Source organism: Theropithecus gelada, chromosome 9, assembly GCF_003255815.1.
Source record: "Theropithecus gelada isolate Dixy chromosome 9, Tgel_1.0, whole genome shotgun sequence".
Classification (NCBI taxonomy): domain Eukaryota; kingdom Metazoa; phylum Chordata; class Mammalia; order Primates; family Cercopithecidae; genus Theropithecus; species Theropithecus gelada.
Window position 1 is genome coordinate 93889551 of NC_037677.1, and position 21151 is coordinate 93910701.

The 21151-nt window shown below is 47.5% G+C and overlaps 2 protein-coding genes across 9 annotated transcripts; one reads left to right on the forward strand and one right to left on the reverse strand.

The window, feature by feature from the left end:
• Window positions 1–9: 9 nt before the first annotated feature.
• PGAM1 (phosphoglycerate mutase 1) lies at window positions 10–20483 on the forward strand. Of its 3 annotated transcripts, XM_025396133.1 has the most exons (5): window positions 10–358; window positions 4830–5104; window positions 5402–5582; window positions 7737–7902; window positions 20469–20483. In XM_025396133.1, exons 1-5 carry the CDS (start codon window positions 40–42, stop codon window positions 20470–20472), a joined length of 945 nt encoding a protein of 314 aa, XP_025251918.1. In that variant the 5' UTR covers window positions 10–39; the 3' UTR covers window positions 20473–20483. The 3 variants fall into 3 exon arrangements, with proteins under 3 accessions (XP_025251918.1, XP_025251917.1, XP_025251919.1); XM_025396132.1 differs by lacking the exon at window positions 20469–20483 and having other exon boundaries at window positions 7737–8817; XM_025396134.1 differs by lacking the exons at window positions 10–358; window positions 20469–20483 and adding an exon at window positions 1319–2162 and having other exon boundaries at window positions 7737–8817.
• On the reverse strand, window positions 11474–21077 carry EXOSC1 (exosome component 1). 6 transcript variants are annotated; one of them, XM_025396140.1, is made up of 9 exons: window positions 21015–21077; window positions 20792–20907; window positions 20514–20662; window positions 18300–18374; window positions 16185–16273; window positions 14000–14040; window positions 13030–13080; window positions 12513–12597; window positions 11474–11884 (listed from the first exon to the last, which is right to left on the reverse strand). In XM_025396140.1, exons 5-9 carry the CDS (start codon window positions 16228–16230, stop codon window positions 11778–11780), a joined length of 330 nt encoding a protein of 109 aa, XP_025251925.1. In that variant the 5' UTR covers window positions 16231–16273; window positions 18300–18374; window positions 20514–20662; window positions 20792–20907; window positions 21015–21077; the 3' UTR covers window positions 11474–11777. The 6 variants fall into 6 exon arrangements, with proteins under 6 accessions (XP_025251925.1, XP_025251924.1, XP_025251921.1 ...); XM_025396139.1 differs by lacking the exon at window positions 20514–20662; XM_025396135.1 differs by lacking the exon at window positions 20514–20662 and having other exon boundaries at window positions 11477–11884; window positions 14007–14040; window positions 21015–21071.
• Between the last annotated feature and the right edge of the window lie 74 nt (window positions 21078–21151).

Genomic DNA, 21151 nt, shown 5'->3' on the forward strand with positions numbered 1-21151 from the left:
CGGAGCGCGCCCCCTCCCGTCTGGGGCCGCGGAGCCAGGATGCGGCGCATGCGCACACCTGGCGGGCGGAGAGCGGTCCAGAGCAAGCAGAAAGATTTGGGCGAGACTGTGCGCGGGAGCCGGGCCGTGCGGCGCGAGCGCGCAGGCGCGGCAGAGGGGGCGGGCTGCTACTCCGGAATCTGCGAACCGCAGTCGGTGCCGCATCCTCAGCTCGCCGCCATGGCCGCCTACAAGCTGGTGCTGATCCGGCACGGCGAGAGCGCATGGAACCTGGAGAACCGCTTCAGCGGCTGGTACGACGCCGACCTGAGCCCAGCGGGCCACGAGGAGGCGAAGCGCGGCGGGCAGGCGCTGCGAGGTGCGGAGGGGCCGGGTGGGAGCTGCGAAGGGCCGGGTGTCCGGCCTCGGAGGCCGCCTGGCTGGCGTCTGCGCCCTCCCGGAGAGGGCCGGCACCTTGGGCAGCATCTCTTTAGCAGTTTCGTGTGTAGTTGAGAAGATGAATCCAGAAGGTAGAGTCGACTTGTTCAAGGTCACGCCGTGGAGCGTGAGGGACTGTGCCGGGGGAGGACCCAGGGCGGTCGCCCCGCAACCCTTTGCGCTCCCCACGACACCGCTTAGCAGTTTTCCCGTTCTAGTCTCGACGTTTAATAAGTCGGGGACAGGCCGGGCGCGGTGGCTCACGCCTGTAATCCCAGCATGGTGGGAGGCCGAGGCGGGTGGATCACTTGCGGTCAGGAGTTCGAGATTAGCCTGACCAACATGGTGAAACCCCGTCTCTACTGAAAATACAAAATTAGCCGGGCGTGGTGGCGCACGCTTGTAATCTCAGCTACTCGGGAGGCTGAGGCAGGAGAATCGCTTGAACCTGGGAGGCGGAGTGCCGTGAGCCGAGATCGCGCCATTGCACTCCAGCCTGGGGAACGAGACCGAAACTCTGTCTCAGAAAAATAGGCCGGGCGCGGTGGCTCAAGCCTGTAATCCCAGCACTTTGGGAGGCCGAGACGGGCGGATCATGAGGTCAGGAGATCGAGACCATCTTGGCTAACACAGTGAAACCCCGTCTCTACTAAAAAATACAAAAAACTAGCCGGGCGAGGTGGCGGGCACCTGTAGTCCCAGCTACTCGGGAGGCTGAGGCAGGAGAATGGCGCAAACCCGGGAGGCGGAGCTTGCAGTGAGCTGAGATCCGGCCACTGCACTCCAGCCCGGGCGACAGCGCGAGACTCCGTCTCAAAAAAAAAAAAAAAAAGAAAAATAAAAAAAAAAACAATAATAAGTCGTGGACAGTTTGCCCTAATGGAGCCATTTGTGGCGGCCAGGTCTTTTTCAGATTCCCCCAGCGCCAGAAACGGTTGGTACAGTCTGGGGCTCCTGGAGGAGGACGCCCTGTGCCTTACAGCAGCTGTAACCAAGGCTTCTCAAGAGGCGGCTACGGATCCTAGCGGATCGGCAGGCCACACAGCCTCGTCCCCAGCAGTAGGTGGAGTCCCCAGGGGTGCCTAACAAGCCTCAGGACACCAAGAAATCCGCGTGGTTGTGTAGGACTTTGCTTTTCAGTAGCATTCCACAAATAGTGTGTCCAAAACGCATCCGTAGATATAACTGAGTGAATGAATGAATGGTTTGAGTTGCTCCTTCTACCCAATAAAGTAGGTAAGATTTTATCCTCCTCAGCCTTCCTAGGCCCCTTTATAGTTGGGAAAAGTGAGGATGTGGAAAGATGACTTGTCCAAGGTCATGTCTTATTCCTAGTCCAGTGTCCTCACCCTAGTTCTGGGTGAAGTAACAGGTAGGTGTTAGGAACCGGTAGGCTTTTGGCCAAGGACGCTGGGCAAAGGTGGAAGTGGCTGTGAGATAATGCTTGCCTATCCAGGCTTGCCCCCACCCCAGTCTGCTCTTTGTGGTTTCGGAATGCTAATGAGGAAGCATTTCCTGCTGCCGGCAATGCCAAGAATCCCTGAAGAGGTGCTTCCACTGATGATAGGGGCAGATCCTCCTTTGCTCCCTTCTCACCTCTGGACAAAGCAGCAGCCATTCACAAGGGTCATTGATGAGGCACAGGTATTTGGCCTCAGATTGCTCTCCTAGCTTCTTGCCTTCACTGTACTATCCTCAAATGAAGCAAAACGCGGGACAGTCTGGGAAATGTAAACCTCTGCGGGGTGGGTGGGCAGGGGAGTGAATGTTTCAGATGGCCTGGTGTGACCTCATCTTTTAGGAGAGGCTGGGAAATGGAAAGTGCTGGTAAAGGAGGCCATTTTCTTTAGCTCTGTGGCAGGTCGAACTGTATCAGTCTGTGGTGGTTTCCCAACAACTAGTCCACGTTAAACCATGTTGTCTCTATTTGAGACTGATCAAATAGTTAAACTTGTAATCTCTAAAACAACAGATCCTATTTCAGTTTTAAAATAAATGTTAGCATTAAATTAAAAAGTTAACAGTATAAAAATTAAAATATTTAACAGTTTAAAAGGTCGAAAACATATAAATAATTCCTCAATGCTTTAAGTGATAGGGTTTGTACAGTCTTGAATCTGATTTCAGGAGAAAGCTAGTGAGAACTGAGTTTCCCCATGCATCCTTACTGCTAAGAGAGGGATGGCCTGGGGGAGGATGGAGTCCACACCACAGTGTCCACTCCTACCCCTGTGAGTGTCCCTAGGCTATGTTTTACTTTGATGGGCAAGTTAAAGGAAGAGACTTTATGCTCTGATCTTTCAGGTTCTCTGTTAAGAGTCCTAAGCAGAACTTCTTTTGTTCTCAAGGTCCTATTTATGTGTCCAAAGTGAGCTGCCTCATTGCAAGTGGAAATAATTGCAGTAAAACAGCCTGAAGCTCTCCAGCATGGGGGCTGAGGCGAGCACTGTGGGTATTCACTTCCGGGTGACTCAGCCTTTTGTTGGGGAGCCATTCCTCTCCTTACAGTTAGGAAGGTAACAGTAAGTGAGTCTACTAGGACTTGTCTGGCGGCTCAGTGATGAGACCTGTTTTTTCTCTTGTGGGTGGTGTGAGTTTTCCTGGTGATTAATTCCCCCCAGCCCTCACTCAGTAAGATTAAGTTCTTCTTGGCCTCATTCTCATTTGAATGACTGGCAGGAAAATTCACTTCATGTTTTATTAATTACTGTTGCTAACCTCAATATGAAGCAATATCCAGGCAAGTTTGTGCTGAATTTCTAAGAGGGCCTTCTAGCCTCATGGAGAAAAACAGGAATGTTTTCTTGGTCATCAAGGAAAGTGCCGTCTCCCCATTATGGTGGGAGGGAGAGTAATCTTTCATGAAACAAAATCAATAAGACTGGTTTTTTTTTTTTTTTTTTTGCGCGCGACAGTGTCTTGCTCTGTCGCCCACGCTGGAGTGCAGTGGTGCAATCTCGGCTCACTGCAAGTTCTGCCTCCCGGATTCACACCATTCTCCTGCTTCAGCCTTCTGAGTAGCTGGGACTACAGGCGCCCGCCACCACGCCCGGCTAATTTTTTTTTGTATTTTTAGTAGAGACGGGGTTTCACCGTGTTAGCCAGGATGGTCTCAATCTCCTGACCTCGTGATCCGCCCGCCTTGGCCTCCCAAAGTGCTGGGATTACAGATGTGAGCCACCATGCCCGGCCAAGACTGATTTCTTGTAACCTATTCGTTGGGCCAACATAACTCTTGCCACAATAACTACTGTGTATGGAACACATATTCATTGATGAATCAGATAGTGCACAACACTGGGTCTTTCTTTAGTGAGTGGCTTCTCCTGAACTTGGTTTAATAGTTAAGTAGGTATACTCTTCTGAGGGTACTTGGGATTAGGCTGGAACTTTGACTACAGTAGAGAGAAACCATGGATTAGAGTTTGTGACGTGATTTCCATACTCCACAGTGAATACAATTTCATACAACAAACAAATACAATTGCAAACAAATACAAAAACAAAATACAATTTCATACAACAAACTGAAGTTTTATCAGTACAGGAAGAGCTCTTCCTGTGTCCTGATTGGGACTTAAATCCTAATTTTCTTAGATCAGAGTTCTAGTAAAATATCTATTAGAAGTGACAATTCCCAGCCTGGGCAACATGGTGAAACCCTGTCTCTACTAAAAATACAAAAATTAGCTGGATATGGTGACATGTGCCTGTAATCTCAGCCTACTTGGGAGGCTAAGGCAGAAGAATTACTTGAACCTGGGAGACGGAGGTTGCAGTGAGCCGAGATCATGCCACTGCACTCCACCCTGGGCAACAGAGTGAGACTGTCTCAAAAAAAAAAAAAGCCAGGCGTGGTGGCTCACGTCTGTAATCCCAGCACTTTGGGAGGCTGAGGTGGGCGGAGTTCGAGACAAGCCTGGCCAACATAGTGAAACCCCATCTTTACTAAAAATACAAAAATTAGCTGGGTGTGGTGGCATGCACCTGTAGTCCCAGCTACTTGGGAAGCTGAGGCAGGAGAATCGCTTGAACCTGGGAGGCAGATACTGCAGTGAGCTGAGACCACCCCATTGCACTCCAGCCTGGGTGACAGAGTGAGACTCTGTCCCAAAAAAAAAAAGTCACAATTCTAACTGAAATACAAACATCAGGATCCTTGGGGAAATGGGGATAGCTAGAGATGGTGGTGAAAAGTTGGATTCTGGAGTCCCACAGCATGGGTTTTAATCTCTTACGTAATTGCTGTGACCTTAGGTAGATTGTAAGGATAAACAAAACAGTTGGCCAAATACTTTGTTTTTTGGCCAAATATTGTCATTTGGACTACTTGTACAGGAGATTGATAAGGAAGAACATTTTGGCTTAGAGTAGACCTCGTTAGCTTATCACTTTGAACTTCTGATTTCCAGATGCTGGCTATGAGTTTGACATCTGCTTCACCTCAGTACAGAAGAGAGCGATCCGGACCCTCTGGACAGTGCTAGATGCCATTGATCAGATGTGGCTGCCAGTGGTGAGGACTTGGCGCCTCAATGAGCGGCACTATGGGGGTCTAACCGGTCTCAATAAAGCAGAAACTGCTGCAAAGCATGGTGAAGCCCAGGTGAAGATCTGGAGGCGCTCCTATGATGTCCCACCACCTCCGATGGAGCCCGACCACCCTTTCTACAGCAACATCAGTAAGGTATGGACAAACAGAGGTTTGGTCACTCTGCCCAGGATCAGGGGCTTTTAGTAGTGTCTGCCTAATCTCACTGAGCTTGTAATTCATGATAAAATAGTTAATTGTAATCCTTCTCCAAGGAATGACCTTCACTTACTAGAAGATATGGTTGATAGTTTACTATCTCCTTTTTTGTATTTCCATTGTCAGATTTTATAAAAACCTGTGAATGTGCATGGGCCAAAATTAATACATCATGAAGTCTTTTAACAGATGTAACTGTTAATAAGTGGTGAACTTGGATTCTTTATTGCTTAGGATCGCAGGTATGCAGACCTCACAGAAGATCAGCTACCCTCCTGTGAGAGTCTGAAGGACACTATTGCCAGAGCTCTGCCCTTCTGGAATGAAGAAATAGTTCCCCAGATCAAGGAGGGGAAACGTGTACTGATTGCAGCCCACGGCAACAGCCTCCGGGGCATTGTCAAGCATCTGGAGGGTATGTATGTGTTTTCAGAGGTGCCTTCAAGGCAGGATAAAGCAGAACTGCTACCAATCAGGGACTTGGTAAAAAGGAGTCTAGGAAAGGGCTGGACTTGTTAACAGCTTTAGAGGTGGTGTAGATTGACTTTGGTGAAAAAACACCCTCAACCCTTGTTTCTCAAAATGTGATCTGCAGAATAGTGACAGCTGGACCCCCTGGGAGCTTGTTATACTTGCAGAACCTCAGGTATCACTCCAGACCTATTTCAGAATCGGCATCTATTCCGCAGGTGATTTGGATACAATTTTTTTTTTTTTTTTTTTTTGAGACGGAGTCTCGCTCTGTCGCCCAGGCTGGAGTGCAGTGGCACGATCTCGGCTCACTGCAAGCTCCGCCTCCCGGGTTCACGCCATTCTCCTGCCTCAGCCTCCTGAGTAGCTGGGACTACAGGTGCCCGCCACCGCGCCCGGCTAATTTTTTTTTTTTTTTTGTATTTTTAGTAGAGATGGGGTTTCACCGTGGTCTCGATCTCCTGACTTTGTGATCCGCCCACCTCGGCCTCCCAAAGTGCTGGGATTACAGGCGTGAGCCACCGCGCCCGGCTGGATACATATTAAAGCTTGAGAAGCTCACCTCTAGATTGGAATTGTCAAATGAAACTGCTAGTAAAAATCCTCCTTAGCTGGCCAAGCACAGTGGCTCATGCCTGTAATTGCAACACTTTGGGAGGCCAAGGCAGGAGGACCACTTGAGGCCAGAAGTTTGAGACAGCCTGGGCAACATAGTAAAGCTGCATCTCTAAAAATTTTTAAAGGCCAACCACAGTGGTTCATGCCTGTACTATCAGCACCTTGAGAGTTCAAAACCAGCCTGAGCAACAAAGCAAGACCTTGTCTGTACAAAAGAAAAATGAAAAATTGGCTGAGTGTGGTGGCTCAAGCTTGTAATCCCAGCACTTTGGGAGGCCAAGGCAGGCGGATCACAAGGTCAGGAGATTGAGACCATCCTGGCTAACACAGTGAAATCCCGTCTCTACTAAAAATATAAAAAATTAGCCAGGTGTGGTGGCGGGCGCCTGTAGTCCCAGCTACTCGGGAGGCTGAGGCAGGAGAATGGCGTGAACCTGGGAGGCAGAGGTTGCAGTGAGTCGAGATCGCGTCACTGCACTCCAGCCTGGGCAACAGAACAAGACTGTGTCTCAAGAGAAAAAAAAAAAGAAAGAAAAATGAAAAATTAGCTTGATGTGGTGATGCTCACCTGTAGTCCCAGCTACTCAGGAGGCTGAGGCGGGAGATTGCTTGAGCCCAGCAGTTCGAGGTTATAGCGAGGTACGATTGTGCCACTACATTCTAGCCTGGGAGTAAGACTTTGTCTCTCTTTTTTTTTTTTTTTTTTTTTTTTTGAGACGGAGTCTCGCTCTGTCGCCCAGGCTGGAGTGCAGTGGCCGGATCTCAGCTCACTGCAAGCTCTGCCTCCCGGGTTCACGCCATTCTCCTGCCTCAGCCTCCCGAGTAGCTGGGACTACAGGCGTCCGCCACCTCGCCTGGCTAAGTTTTTGTATTTTTAGTAGAGACGAGGTTTCACCGTGTTAGCCAGGATGGTCTCGATCTCCTGACCTCGTGATCCGCCCGTCTCAGCCTCCCAAAGTGCTGGGATTACAGGCTTGAGCCACCGCGCCCGGCCAAGACTTTGTCTCTTAAAAAAAAAAAAAAAAAAGGGAAAACATCTATAAAATATTCTCCTTAGTCACAACCAGGCACAACTTTACACATGAATCTCAGTTTGCATCTTAAATTGTTTCCTCCCCGAGGACCTAGAGGCCTGTGTGTGCTAATTTTTGGTTGGATGGACTATATGGGATATTTGAGATGTGTACAGTCTTGCTTCACTGTGGGCTTCTAGACCTCACTTTGGTAGATACCTGGCCATACACCTTGCTGTAGTTTATTGGTGGTTTATCTTGTATACCTTTTCTTGCTTTTCAGTTTAATGGCTGAGAAATAAGTATGGTGGGGGCCATTCCCTGGGTTCAGAACTACTATAAAGATCAGAAAGAGGTCTTACTTTAATTTCTGTCAAAGTCCTTTGTCCCCTGGAGGACAAAGAGTAAACCTGGAGGGGTGATGTGGATTTATGTCTTGTGTGGCTGATGATGGTGGATGTTTTCAGGTCTCTCTGAAGAGGCTATCATGGAGCTGAACCTGCCGACTGGTATTCCCATTGTCTATGAATTGGACAAGAACTTGAAGCCTATCAAGCCCATGCAGTTCCTGGGGGATGAAGAGACGGTGCGCAAAGCCATGGAAGCTGTGGCCGCCCAGGGCAAGGCCAAGAAGTGAAGGCCAGCGGGGAGGATACTGTCCCCAGGAGCACCCTCCCTGCCTGTCTTGTCCCTCAGCCCCTCCCACCTGCACATGTCACACTGACCACATCTGTAGACATCTTGAGTTGTAGCTGCAGATGGGGACTGGTGGCTCCCATTTTCATTTTAGCCATTTTGTCTTCTGCACCCACTCCCTTCGTACAATCTAGTCAGAATAGCACTTCTAGAGCATAGGTTCTCAGTCCAAGCTGTGGAAAAGCTCCCCTTATCCAACAGAGTTTAAAGGTAGTAACTTGGGTTTTTGCGAGTTCTTTGTTTACTAAGGACTTGTGGGGAGGAATCATGCTAAGCCATGACCAATGAGGAGAAGCAAGAGCCTCTCTGTCCCCAGGAGCCAGTCCTCTGCTCTTCTGCAGTCAGGCCACTGCCTGGGGGCTCTAGTCATTCCAGTGGAAGATGATGTAACCTGCATGGTGATGTGACAGCTGTTTCCTCCCTGACCCTAGAGGACCTGGCTCTAGAAGTTTGGGATCAATCCTGAATTTAGTTATGTGTTACATTTACTTTTATTAAAAAAGTATAGTATATATAAATAATACAAAACAGTAACCCTTCTGGGGTTTCTTGTGGCGGTTGAAATAGTCCCACATGTGGTCATCAGAAAATAAGCCATTCCTCATACCAGTATGGGATCAGTTCCTTGACCTCTGAGGGGCAGGAGTGCTTCCTGCTGTGTGTGTTAGAATCCCTTCCTGCCTTGTTTCATGGCAGTGAAACGCCCCTTGGTCCTGTCCAAGTGTGTCTTTCACTGATTTCCGAATCATGTTCTAGTTGCTTGGCTCTGCCACATGGGTCCAGTGTTCACCTGAGCATAACTGTACTAAATCCTTTTTCCAGATCAGTATAATAAAGGAGTGATGTGCAATAGTTTCTTGTGTGATGTGGAAGAGCTTATCTGAGGAAACCTTAGCATTTAACTTGAAATGTCTCCCACTACCCTAGTCCTTGTGTGGCAGTTTGTTTTGGGACACCCAGTCACAACTTTACATGGTTGGTCCAAAAATGACACATCTCCCTGGGCTTTTCATGTCAGCCTGGTGAGCTGAGGTGGCGGTGGGAGGCCCTCCTGGCCAAGCCCTCCATTCATGTTGCCCCCTGCAGCTCTTGCTTGGTGCTCCCCTGACTGGAAAGTCACTGAAACTCCATTGTATCCTCTTTAGAGTAAATAAAGTCTGCTGGTTTTTTTTTCTCTTTTTGAGACAGTCTCGCTCTGCCGCCCAAACTTCAGTGCAGTGGCACAATCTCAGCTCACTGCAGCCTCTGCTTCCAGGGTTCAGGCAATCCTCCTGCCTCAGCCTCCCAAATAGCTGGGACCACAGGCTTGTGCCACTATGCCTGCTTAATTTCTGTATTTTTTAGTAGAGACGGGTTTTTGCCAAGTTGCCCAGGCTGGTCTCGAACCAGTTTTGGCCTCCCAAAGTGCTGTGATTAGAGGTGTGAGCGACCGTGCAGGCCTCAGAATTTTTTAACCGTTTTACCAACTTGAAAACTTAAAAGATGACCTCAAAAAGTGACAGTGCAGTGGAAAGGAGTATAATTACATTATAAACACAATTGCCTTCTCTCTCCTTTGAAAAGATCACTGGAATACAAGAAATCCATAAAGCTGGAGAAAGAACATTCCCTTTTCCTTCTGGTGGGAGCAAGTAACACCCTCCATCTGTTGAGCTCCTAATGCTCCTCTGCCATCCACTGGATGAGGGATATTACATACGTTAGCTCTAATCTTAACCCACGAAAGGGCTGGTAACTCCTGTTTAAGGAAGGGGAAACAGGCCCAAAGAAACATGTAAAAAGCACCAAATGTCACACCACTTGGTACTGGGGCTGGGATGGATATTACTAGTTCAAGCAAATCAAGGTTCTAAGATTTAAATACTTTCAAGCATCTTGCTTTTCAATTTTAGATTTTCATTTGACCTACACAATAACCTTGAGTAATTTCAGTCTCCAAGAGGCTGGTGAAATGTTACTTTCCTAACCTGTGCAGAATCCTAGACCAGAAGTTGGTAATTTTGGCCAGCACGGCGGCACACACCTGTAATCCCAGCACTTTGGGAGGCTGAGGATCACTTGAGGCCAGGAGTTTGAGACTGGCCTGGGCAACATAGCAAGACCTGGTCTCTACAAAAAAAATTAGCCAGGCATGGTGGTATGTGCCTGTAGTCCCAGCTACTCAGGGGACTGATGTGGGGGAATTACGTGAGTCCAGGAGTTTGAGGCTGCAGTAAGCTATGACTGCACCACTGCGCTTCATCCTGGGTGACATTCTGAGGCCCTGTCTCTTTAAAAATTGCATGTACAACAAACAAAAACACCAAGGCCAGGCATGGTGGCTGATGCCTATAAGCCCAGCATTTTGGGAGGCCAAGGCAGGTGGATCAACCTGAGGTCAGGAGTTCAAGACCAGTCTGGCCAACATGGTGAAACCTCATCTCTACCAAAAGTTAGCTGGGAATGGTGGTGCATGCCTGTACTCCCAGCTACTGGGAAGGCAGAAGCTGAGTGAGTTGAGATCGTGCCACTGCACTCCAGCCTAGGTAACAGCAAGACTCTGTCTCAAAAACAAACAAACCAAAAACAAAACCTGGATGTGGATCTACAATGCTCTCAATCTCGGTAAAATTTTCAATTAAAGAAACCCTAACGTTCAAGGTTAGGAAGCAGAGGATAGAAACTAAGGTGGGCTGATTCTAAAGCTCACATTATGCACTGTCACTAATACTGAAGAGATGGGCTTCTTGAGTAACATCTCAAGAAGTGACATCTCAAGACTCGTATTTTGTCGGCAACCTCTCCATGCTTAACTTTCATCCCTTCCTCATCCCCAAACTTATGCCTTAATTTCTGCTTCTGTACTTAGCCTGGGCTTGTCTCTCTGCCTTGAATATATTCACTTACTTATGTTCTTTAATTTATTTTTATCTCATGTCACTAATCCTTTCCTGGCCACCTCATATGACAGTACTCTGTCCCACTTTTCAATTCAGATTAAACATTTCCTGGAGTACCCACTATATCAGTAATGTGTATCAGATACTTTTAGACATGTTACTTATTTTTTTTGAGACAAGAGTCTCGCTCTGTTGTCCGGGCTGGAGTACAGTGGCACAATCTCGGCTCACTACAACTTCCACGTCCAGGGTTCAAGTGATCTTCCTGCCTCAGCTTCCCGAGTAGTTGGGATTACAGGCATGTGCCACCACACCCGGCTAATTTTTGTATTTTTAGTAAAGATGGGGTTTTACCATGTTGGCCGGGCTGGTCTCGAACTCCTGACTTCAACCTAACTCGGCCTCCCAAAGTGTTGGGATTTACAAGCATGAGCCACCACGTCCGCCTCACATGCTATCTGTATCACATGTGTCCTCAAATTTTCATTAGACCATAATGTACCTGAATGAAGGGGACGTACGTAAAGCACTTGACTCAGTGCCTAGCACAGTGAGTACTCAATAAGCAGAAGTACTGAAATGTCCTGACACCATTTAGACGTCTTTCTCTGCTTAAGACAACTATAACATCCTTTTAGTAAAAAAGTTTTATCATAACAAAAAATATGTATTTATAAGGACTGTCAGGGGGGATAGGCTATTTCCAATATCACAGTTTTGTTTGTTGGTGCCTTGAAAAGATAAGTTTTATTACTCAAGAGAATGAAATCCACTGATAGGTTCACAGAAACGTGTTCCATCTACAGCATAAGTTTCTGGCAGATTTTTCTGGAAGTGGCTGTTGGCCGACGCCAGGTGTTTGAATAGACAGCAGCATCTTGGTGTTATACTCAGGAACAGCTTACCCCCTTCCATGGGGTAAAAAGTGGCTTCTTAGGTCTGCAAGAATTCAGGTTGTACTCGGGCTACTTTCCGGAATTCTTTAGTGTGGGTCTTAGGGCACTGCATCTCACACCAGCTGATGGGAACCATCTGGATACCTGGAAGGGAAAAGCTGGTGGAGCCCAGATCCCAAAGATTTGCCTGGGACTCCTCTTTTATGCTGGGTATGAAACTGAAGTGCCACCAAGCTTCCTACTGAACCTCAACTCACAAAGAAAAAACTTTGTTCTACTGACTTATGGAGTCCCGTTTCCTTGGATTTATATAAGGAAAATCAGGCTGCGTGTGGTGGCTCACACCTACAATCTCAGCACTTTGGGAGGCCAAGGCGGGCAGATCATTTGAGGCCAGGAGTTTGAGACCAGTCTGGCCAACATGGCGAAACCCCGTCTCTATTAAAAATACAAAAATTAGCTAGGTGTGCTGGCATGTGTCTGTAATCCCAGTTACTTGGGTGATGAGAATTGCCTGAACCCGGGAAGTGAAGGCTGTGGTGAGTGGAGATCGCACCACTGCACTCCAGCCTCCTCGACACAGTGAGACCCAGTCTCAAACAACCACCACCACCGGCACCAAGCAAAGAAGAAAAAAAAAATCATTCTAATCTCAGAAGGAAATATCTACAGCCATACTGCTTCCCAGATAAGGGAAACCAGGAAAAACAATGGATTAATCCCAAACCATAGCTCCAGGGAAAGTAAGGATGTGGAAGCAAGGCCATCTCACCTGACTCACTGTGGGCTACCACCACTCCCAGCTCGTTCTCGGCAGTGGTTAGCAGGTAGTTGGACTGTGCATCACCTAGGGAGATCTAGTCACATAACACTGAAGGAAAATGAGGAGTTAGAAGTCTTCCCCCAACCTTAGCCAGCTGAGTTGTTTTTCTACTTTCTCTGTTTTGTTTTTTTGAGACGGAGTCTTGCTCTGTTACCCAGGCTGGAGAGCAGTGGCGCGATCTCAGCTCACAGCAACCTGTGCCTCCAGCATTCCAGCGGTTCTCCCGCCTCAGTTTCCCGAGTAGCTGAGATTACAGCCATGCGCCACCACGTCCAGCTAATTTTTGTATTTTCAGTAGAGACAGGGTTTCACCATGTTGGGCCAAGCTGGTCTCGAACTCCTGACCTCAGGTGATCCACCCGCCTTGGCCTCCCAAAGTGCTGGGATTACAGGTGTGAGCCACCACGCCCAGCCTCCATCTCTTCTTTTGACAAAAACCCAGAAGTCTGCTGGGAATAAAGGATACCACTTTGGCCAAGACAATGTCACCTGGGCGGAAACTCTTATAAATTTCAACCTGTAAAGAAAGAACAGGAATGGTAAGTGAAAGTTCTAGACTGGGTCTATATGAAACTGTGAACCCTTCTGGTAAAGCCAGTCTACTTTCTAATCCTGGAGGGTAGAAATCATCATTACTCATGTCAAGTCAACAACTTTTAATTGCTTCTATAGTATTATCATACAAATGAAAAGTTGTTTGTTTGTTTGTTTGTTTTTTTTTGAGATGGAGTCTCGCTCCGTTGCCCAGGCTGGAGTGCAGTGGTACGATCTTGGCTCACTGCAACCTCCACCTCCCAGGTTCAAGCGATTCTCCTGCCTCAGCCTCCTGAGTAGCTGGGATTACAGGCGCGCAGCATGACGCTGGCTAGTTTTTGTATTTTTAGTAGAGATGGGGTTTCACCATGTTGGTCAGACTGGTCTTGAACTCCTGAGCTCGTGATCTGCCTGCCTTGGCCTCCCAAAAAGCTGGGATTACAGGTGTGCACCACCGCACCCAGCCTTTTTTTGTTAAGGGTGGAATCCCACTGTGTCACCCAGGCTGGAGTACAGTGATGCAATGGTAGCTCACTGCAGCCTTGGACTGCTGGACCAAGGGATCCTCCTGCCTCAGCCTCCCAAGTAGCTAGGACTACAGGTTTGTGCCACCACATAACCTCAAACTCCTGGGCTCAAGCAATCCTCCAGCCACATCCTCTCAAGCAGCTATGACTACAAGCATGAGCCACCATGCCTGCTAATTTTTAATTTTTAAAATTTTTGTAGAGACAGGGTCTCACTGTGTTGCCAGGGCTGGTCTTGAAGTCCTGGCCTCAAGTGATCCTCCCGCCTCAGCCTCCCAAAGTACTGGGATTACAGGTGTGTGCAACCATGCCTGGTCTGAGATAATACTTTTAAGGGATTGAGATTTGTAAAGCCGTTAAAAAAAGAGAACCAACCAACAACCTTGTCTTTTTCAGTTGCTCGGACATCTTCCTTGCTATAAAAAAAGAATTAACAGAAAGATTAATTATCTGTGAGAAAGAATTTTTTTTTTTTTTTTTTTAAGACAGAGTCTCCCTCTGTCACCCAGGCTGGAGTACAGTGGCACCATCTCGGCTCACTGCAACCTCCGCCTCCTGGCTTCAGGCATTTTTCGTGCCTCAGCCTCTCAAGCAGCTGGAATTACAGGCATGTGCTGCCACGCCCGGCTAGTTTTTGTATTTTTAGTGGAGATGGGGTTTCACCACATTGGCCAGGCTGGTCTTGAACTCCTGGCCTCAGGTGATCCACCCGCCTCAGCTTCCCAAAGTGCTGGGATTACAGGCATGAGTCACCTTGCCCAGCCTGTGAGAAAGAATTATTCTGTAGATTCCTAGTAAATAAAGAGCTACAAGAACAGACAGAACAAGTCTTAATTGCGACCCAGCTGCTACTCAGAGGAGCAGGGTGGAGAAGCATCCTCAGACCACACGGAGCAGCAGTATCAATACCTCTGATTAGATAAAGGCAGATCAGATTTGGCAAGAAACGATAAGGAGTTTTGTTGCCTCAGGGCTTGAACAGAAGCACTATAGCAAGGGTCCCCAACTTCTGGTGGCCTGTTAGGAACCGGGCTGCACAGAAGGAAGTGAGTGGCAGGCAAGCTTCATCTGTATTTACAGCTGCTCCCCAATCACATACATTACTGCCTGAGCTCCGCCCCCTGTCAGATCAAAGTGGGCATTAGATTCTCATAGAAGTATGAACCCTATTGTGAACTGTGCACATGAGGGAGCTAGGTTGCCCACTCATTATGAGAATCTAATGCTTGACGATCTGTCACTGTCTCCCATCACCCCCAGATGGGACCATCGAATTGCAGGGAAAGAAACTCAGGGCTCCCACTGATTCTACATTATGGTGAGCTGTATAATTATTTCATTATATATTACAGTGTAATAATAATAGAAATAAAGTACACCATAAATGTAATGCACTTGAATCATTCTGCAACCACTCCCACCACAGTCTGTGGAAAAACTGTCTTCCAAGAAACTGGTCCCTGGTGCCAAGAAGCTTGGAGATTGCTGCACTACAGAACCACATCAAATCCTGAGGCTGGAAAGGGCCTCAAAAGTTAGATTATCTGCCTCGCAAGAAATGTTTGTCCTTTCTCAAGGAAGCCACAGGAAATCACTGTCTCACTCACAAATCTTTTCAATGTTTTATAACCTCTGAGTTCAATCTATATTAAAATTTTTAAAAAGTGCTTCCTAGAATGCCTTCCACTTTAGTTTGAGTCATCCTGACACTGCTAAACTTCAGCTTCACTCAATTCTTTTTGCTTTACTTTTCATTTATTTATTTGTTTTTTGAGACAGGGTCTCACTTTGTCACCCAGGCTGGAGTGCAGTGGTACAATCTCAGCTCACTGCAACCTCCGCCTCCTAGGCTCAAGTGATCTTCCCACTTCAGCTCCACAAGTAGCTGGGACGACAGGTATGCACCACCATGCCCAGCTAATTTTTTTTTTTTTTTTTTTAAAGAGATGGAGTCTCGCTGTGTACCCTGTGCCGGAGTGCAGTGGCGCGATCTTGGCTCACTGCAACCTCTGCCTCCCGGGTTCAGCCTCCTGAGTAGCTGGGATTACAGGCGCATGCCACCATGTCCAGCTAGTTTTTGTATTTTTAGTAGAGACGTGGTTTCACCATATTGGCCAGGCTGGTCTCAAACTCCTGACTTTGTGATCTGCCCACCTCGGCCTCCCAAAGTGCTAGGATTACAGGTGTGAGCCACTGTGCCCGGCTAATTTTTGTATTTTTTACAGAGACGGGGTTTCACCATGTTGGCTAGGCTGGTCTCAAACTCCTGATCTCAAGAGATCCACCTGCCTCAGCTTCCCAAAGTGCTAGGATTACAGGCATGAGCCACTGTGCCCAGCCTTTGCTTTACTTTTAAACCCTCTCTTGTTAATATTTTCCTTTTGTCCTAGCTCATCCACGTATTTTTGGATACTACTAGGGGAGAATCAAAGCACAAAGAAGAAGGAAAAATGGGCAAGAGAAAAATAGGAATTGTAACTGTTGCTCAAAATTCTGGTGTCCTAGTCTATCCTAATCTTATTGCAGTTGCTAAGGCATACGTGACAAGGATACTTCTTACCGGATAGTTCCTCGAAAAGAGTTCTTAAGTGGCATGGACCCCACATATAGGATGTGTACTTTGGCAAAGCGTGAATTGATACTAGAGACCTGTGGAATAGAGAAAAGATCAGCATCAGAGTATAAGCAGTTGTCAGCTCAAGGAAGCAGCAACAAACTGGGGATTACTAGGACTTCAATGCAAGCAACCCTACTAAGTAGAGAATTTAAGACAAGTTAACTCCTACTTCTCTGCATAAGTGACACATGTAAAGGGGAATAAGAGCCACTCTGGCCACCTGATAGAGTTACCATGGGAAACAAAGATGGTATGGGTTTTTTTTTGAGACAGAGTTTCGCTCTTGGTGCCCAGGCTGGAGTGCAATGGCGCAATCTTGGCTCACCGCAACCTCTGCCTCCCAGGTTCAAAGAATTATCCTGCCTCAGCCTCCTGAGGAGCTGGGATTAAAGGCATGCACCACCATGCCCGGCTAATTTTGTATTTTTAGTAGAGACAGGGTTTCTCCATGTTGGTCAGGCTGGTCTCAAACTCCTGACCTCAGGTGATCCGCCTGCCTCGGCCTCCCAAAGTGTCGGGATTATAGACGTCGGCCACCACACCCTGCAGTTTTTTTTTTTTTTTTGAGACAGAGTCTTGCTCTGTCACCCAGGCTGGAGTGCAGTGGCACGATCTCGGCTCACTGCAAGCTCTGCCTCCCAAGTTCATGCCATTCTCCTGCCTCAGCCTCCCCAGCAGCTGGAACAACAGGCACATGCTGCCATGCCCAGCTAATTTTTTAGTGTAGACGAGGTTTCACCATGTTAGCCAGGATGGTCTTGATCTCCTGACCTTGTGATCTGCCCGCCTCGACCTCCGAAAGTGGTGGGATTAAAGGCGTGAGCCACCACTCCCAGCTTTTTTTTTTTTAGTCTTTTCACAACTTGCCCTTCAGAGAGGTATAGATTTTTTAAAGTATAGATGGCTAACATTGGGAAAAAAAAAAAAAAAAGGCTGGACACGGTGGCTCATGCCTGTAATCCCAGCACTTTGGGAGGCTGAGGTGGGCACATCACTTGAGGTCAGGAGTTTGGGACCAGCCTGGCCAACCTGGTAAAACCCCATCTGTACTAAAAATACAAAAATTAGCTAGGCGTGATCATGGCTCACTGCAGCCTCAACCCCCTGGGTTCCAGCGATCCTCCTGCCTCAGCCTACCAAGTAGTTGGGACCACAGGCATGTGCTACCATGCCTGGCTAATTTTTTATTTTTATTTATTTATTTATTTATTTTCAGAGTCTCACTCTGTTGTCCAGGCTGGAGTGCCGTGACGCGGACTCATTGAAACCTCGGCCTCCGGGGTTCAAGCAAATCTCCTGCCTCAGACTCCCGAGTAGCTGGGATTATAGGCATGTGCCACCACATTGAGCTAATTTTTGTATTTTTAGTAGAGATGGGGTTTCATCATGTTAGCCATGATTGGCCAGGCTGGTCTCGAACTCCTGACCTCAGGTGATCTACCCACCTTGGCCTCCCAAAGTGCTGGGATTACAGGCATGAGCCACAGTGCCCAGCAATTTTTGATTCTTTTTGTAGAGATGAGGTTTCACTATGTTTCCCAGGCTGGTCTTGAACTCTGGGTTGAAGCAATCCTCCTGCCTCGGCCTCTTTTTTTTTTTTTTTTCCTTTGAGACAGAATTTCGCTCTGTTGCCCAGGCTAGAGTGCAGTGGCGCGATCTCAGCTCACTGCAAGCTCCGCCTCCCGGGTTCACGCCATTCTCCTGCCTCAGCCTCCCACATAGCTGGGACTACAGGTGCCTGCCACCGTGCCCTGCTCATTTTTTTTGTATTTTTAGTAGAGACGGGGTTTCACCGTGTTAGCCAGGATGGTCTCAATCTCCTGACCTTGTGATCAGTCCCCCTTGGCCTCCCAAAGCGCTGGGATTATAGGCGTGAGCCACTGCGCCCAGCCTGCCTTGGCCTCTTAAAGTGCAAGAATTACCAGTGTGAGCCATTGTGCTCCGCCAGAAATACATTTATGTAGCTTGTGGCTATCATACTGGACACTGCAGTTCTGGCATGGTCATGATTTCAGCATTGAATGGGCGTTCTAAGCATGGAAGTTAGGACAAACTTACCTTACAGGTTACAATAGCTCCCACATCTGGCAGTAATTGGGACTCTGTTTCTCTCACTACAGACACCACAGGAAGCTACAGAGGGAAAAAGAAAAAACTGAAATGTCCTGGCTAACTCTTGGGTCAAAGCATTTGTGTCTTGAGAGTAATATAGGAATGTCTTGGTACACAGGTGAGAGCTGGAGTATGCACTCATTTATAGCCCAGAGCAGAAGGCCTTAGAAATTTTAGGAAATAGGAGGACCAGGGGGCTACAGAATGCTGCTAGAAGATGTAAACCTCTAAACTTCTTTTTTTGTTGTTGTTGTTGGAGATAGAGTCTTGCTCTGTTGCCCAGGCTGGAGTGCAGTGGCATATTCTCGGCTCACTGCAAGCTCCACCTCCCGGGTTCATGCCATTCTCCAGCCTCAGCCTCCCAAGTAGCTGAGACTACAGGCACCTGCCACCATGCCCGGCTAATTTTTTTTGTAGTAAATCGCTAAACTTCCAATAAGTTTTTTGGTGATTCTCTCAGAATTTCTTGGTATACAACTATATTGCCTATAATCATTGACAATTTTACTTTTTTTGGGTTTTTTTTTGAGATGGAGTTTCACTCTTGTTGCCCAGGGTGGAGTGCAATGGCGCCATCTCGGTTCACTGCAACCTCTACCTCCTGGGTTCAAGTGATTCTCCTGCCTCAGCCTCCCAAGTAGTTGGGATTACAGACGCCTGCCACCACGCTCGGGTAATTTTCTGTATTTTTAGTAGAGATGGGGTTTCACCATGTTGGTCAGACTGGTCTCGAACACCTGACCTCAGGTGATCAACCCACCTTGGCTTCCCAAAGTGCTGGGATTACAGGCGTGAGCCACTACATCTGGCTGACAATTTTACTCTTTCCTCCAAAGTTATACTGCTTCTTTCTGTTTCTTATTTTACTGCACAGGCTGAAATTTCCACAGAAATGTTACAAATAGTGGCTACGCTTGTTTTAAGTGAATACTTGCAGAGTTTTCTCTTTGAGCATGGTATTGGCTGTTGGTATGAGACAGATATTTTGAGCCTCATCTTTTAACAATCTCTCCGTTGCTTACAATGCTTCAGCTCTCCTGGCCTTCTTTCAGTTTCCCCAACTTACTAAATTCTTCCCACTTTCAGATCTCTCTTCAACCTATTCTTTTTGCCAGAATTGCACTCTCTCCACCCACCTGACTCTAACCTACTCTTTAGATGATTCAGCTTCAATGTCACTTCTGCTGACTAGGATGGGTTTGCCTGTTACATGTTCTCAAGGTGCCCTGTAATATTCTTTCAAAGCAGCCACCACATGTGTAACCATATGCTTATTTGAGCATTTATTTGTTTACAATTTGTGTCTGTGTCCTTTGATAGCAGAAACCAAGTCAGCGCTGTGCCTGACACATGAAAATACTCAAGTGGTATCTATGAAATGAACAAACTCAGGACTGTTAAGGACATTCCCAACAATGACTGAACAGAAAGCCCCTTGAGTCAGACGGCTTAAGTTACTCACTCAAAGCAGAATCGAGGTCAAGTTAGCCAGAACCTAACGGTTCTAATTCTGAATCCTCTTTCTACTGTGCTCCTTCAAATATTGCTTATATGATCCTGAGCTAATCCTGGATCAATCTCTAAAACTAGAAAGGTAGGTATTACGCATTCAACAAACATTTATTGAGGAGCTGCTTTGTGCTAGATACTGATGGTATGGTGGTAGCACCTGCACTTCGTGGAACTTAGATTTAAGCAAGGGAGAAGTCTAGTGGGAAACATACCTGAGTGTCTAATCATATGCTGCCATAAGTGCTTGGAAGAAAAGGGACAGTTTTTTGTGAGTCTTTAACAAAACAAACAAAAACAAAACATCCCACAAAACTCCTTTCCTCAATTAGTGGGTCCAGAAGGGCTTCTCTGAGGTGATAATACAGAAGCTATCTAACGGAGGTAGGAATTAAACAGGCCTAGGAAGACAGAAGCGTTCCGGATAGATGGCATGTTACAAAGGCTCTGTAGCAGGAGAAAGCTTGGCGCATTACCGACACTGAAAGAAGCTAGTGTGTTACAAATTTTTTTAAAAGGGCAAGCCAAGACTGTGATTATAACTTTTACAAATAGAAAAGACTGTATGATTAGATTGCGTCAGTGAGGTGGAGATAGTGGCACTAGATAAAGCCGGAGAGGTAAGCAACATTCATACAGTATACAACGCACTGCTGGGCTGAGCTGGGCTGGGTTACTGAGTTCGCATCTGCTTTTGTCCCAACCTCCCTCCCCGAGGGTCAGCAGCACAACCAAGCGAGATCAACACAACTAGTGTGTGGTGGCTAAGTGCACAACAGCGGCGATACGGCTAGAAGAAACTAAGAGACCAACATTGTACCACTAAGGCTCTAAAGACGCGTCCGCAGTGCCCATGCCTAAGGACTGGAACTCAAGGGCAGCTTAAGGGAAAAACAGAGAGAGAGGAGACGGTATGCCGCTTCCTTTACCGCGCCGTTCTCGCTGCTCTTCATCAGGCAGCCGGCAAGCGACGAAAAGATGTAGCCGTGGCGGGTGTAGGTGCCGCTGCCCGGGCTGCCCTCCTCCAAGTTACACAGACGTTCGCCTGCAGAAAAAATGCTGCATCGGTCACGGGCCCCCAGAAACTGCACGCCGTGCAGCCTTCTTGCTTCGGCCCCTATCCAGGACTCTGTACGGGAAGCGCTCACTTACCGGGAATACAGTATCTCACAGGTGGTGCCATGATTGCCGCTGTCCCAAAACCCGGATGAAAACGAAATCGATTTCTCATTGGCCAAACCCAGGCACAGTTCCGCAGTAAGATACGCGTCAATTGGTGTTCTTTATCC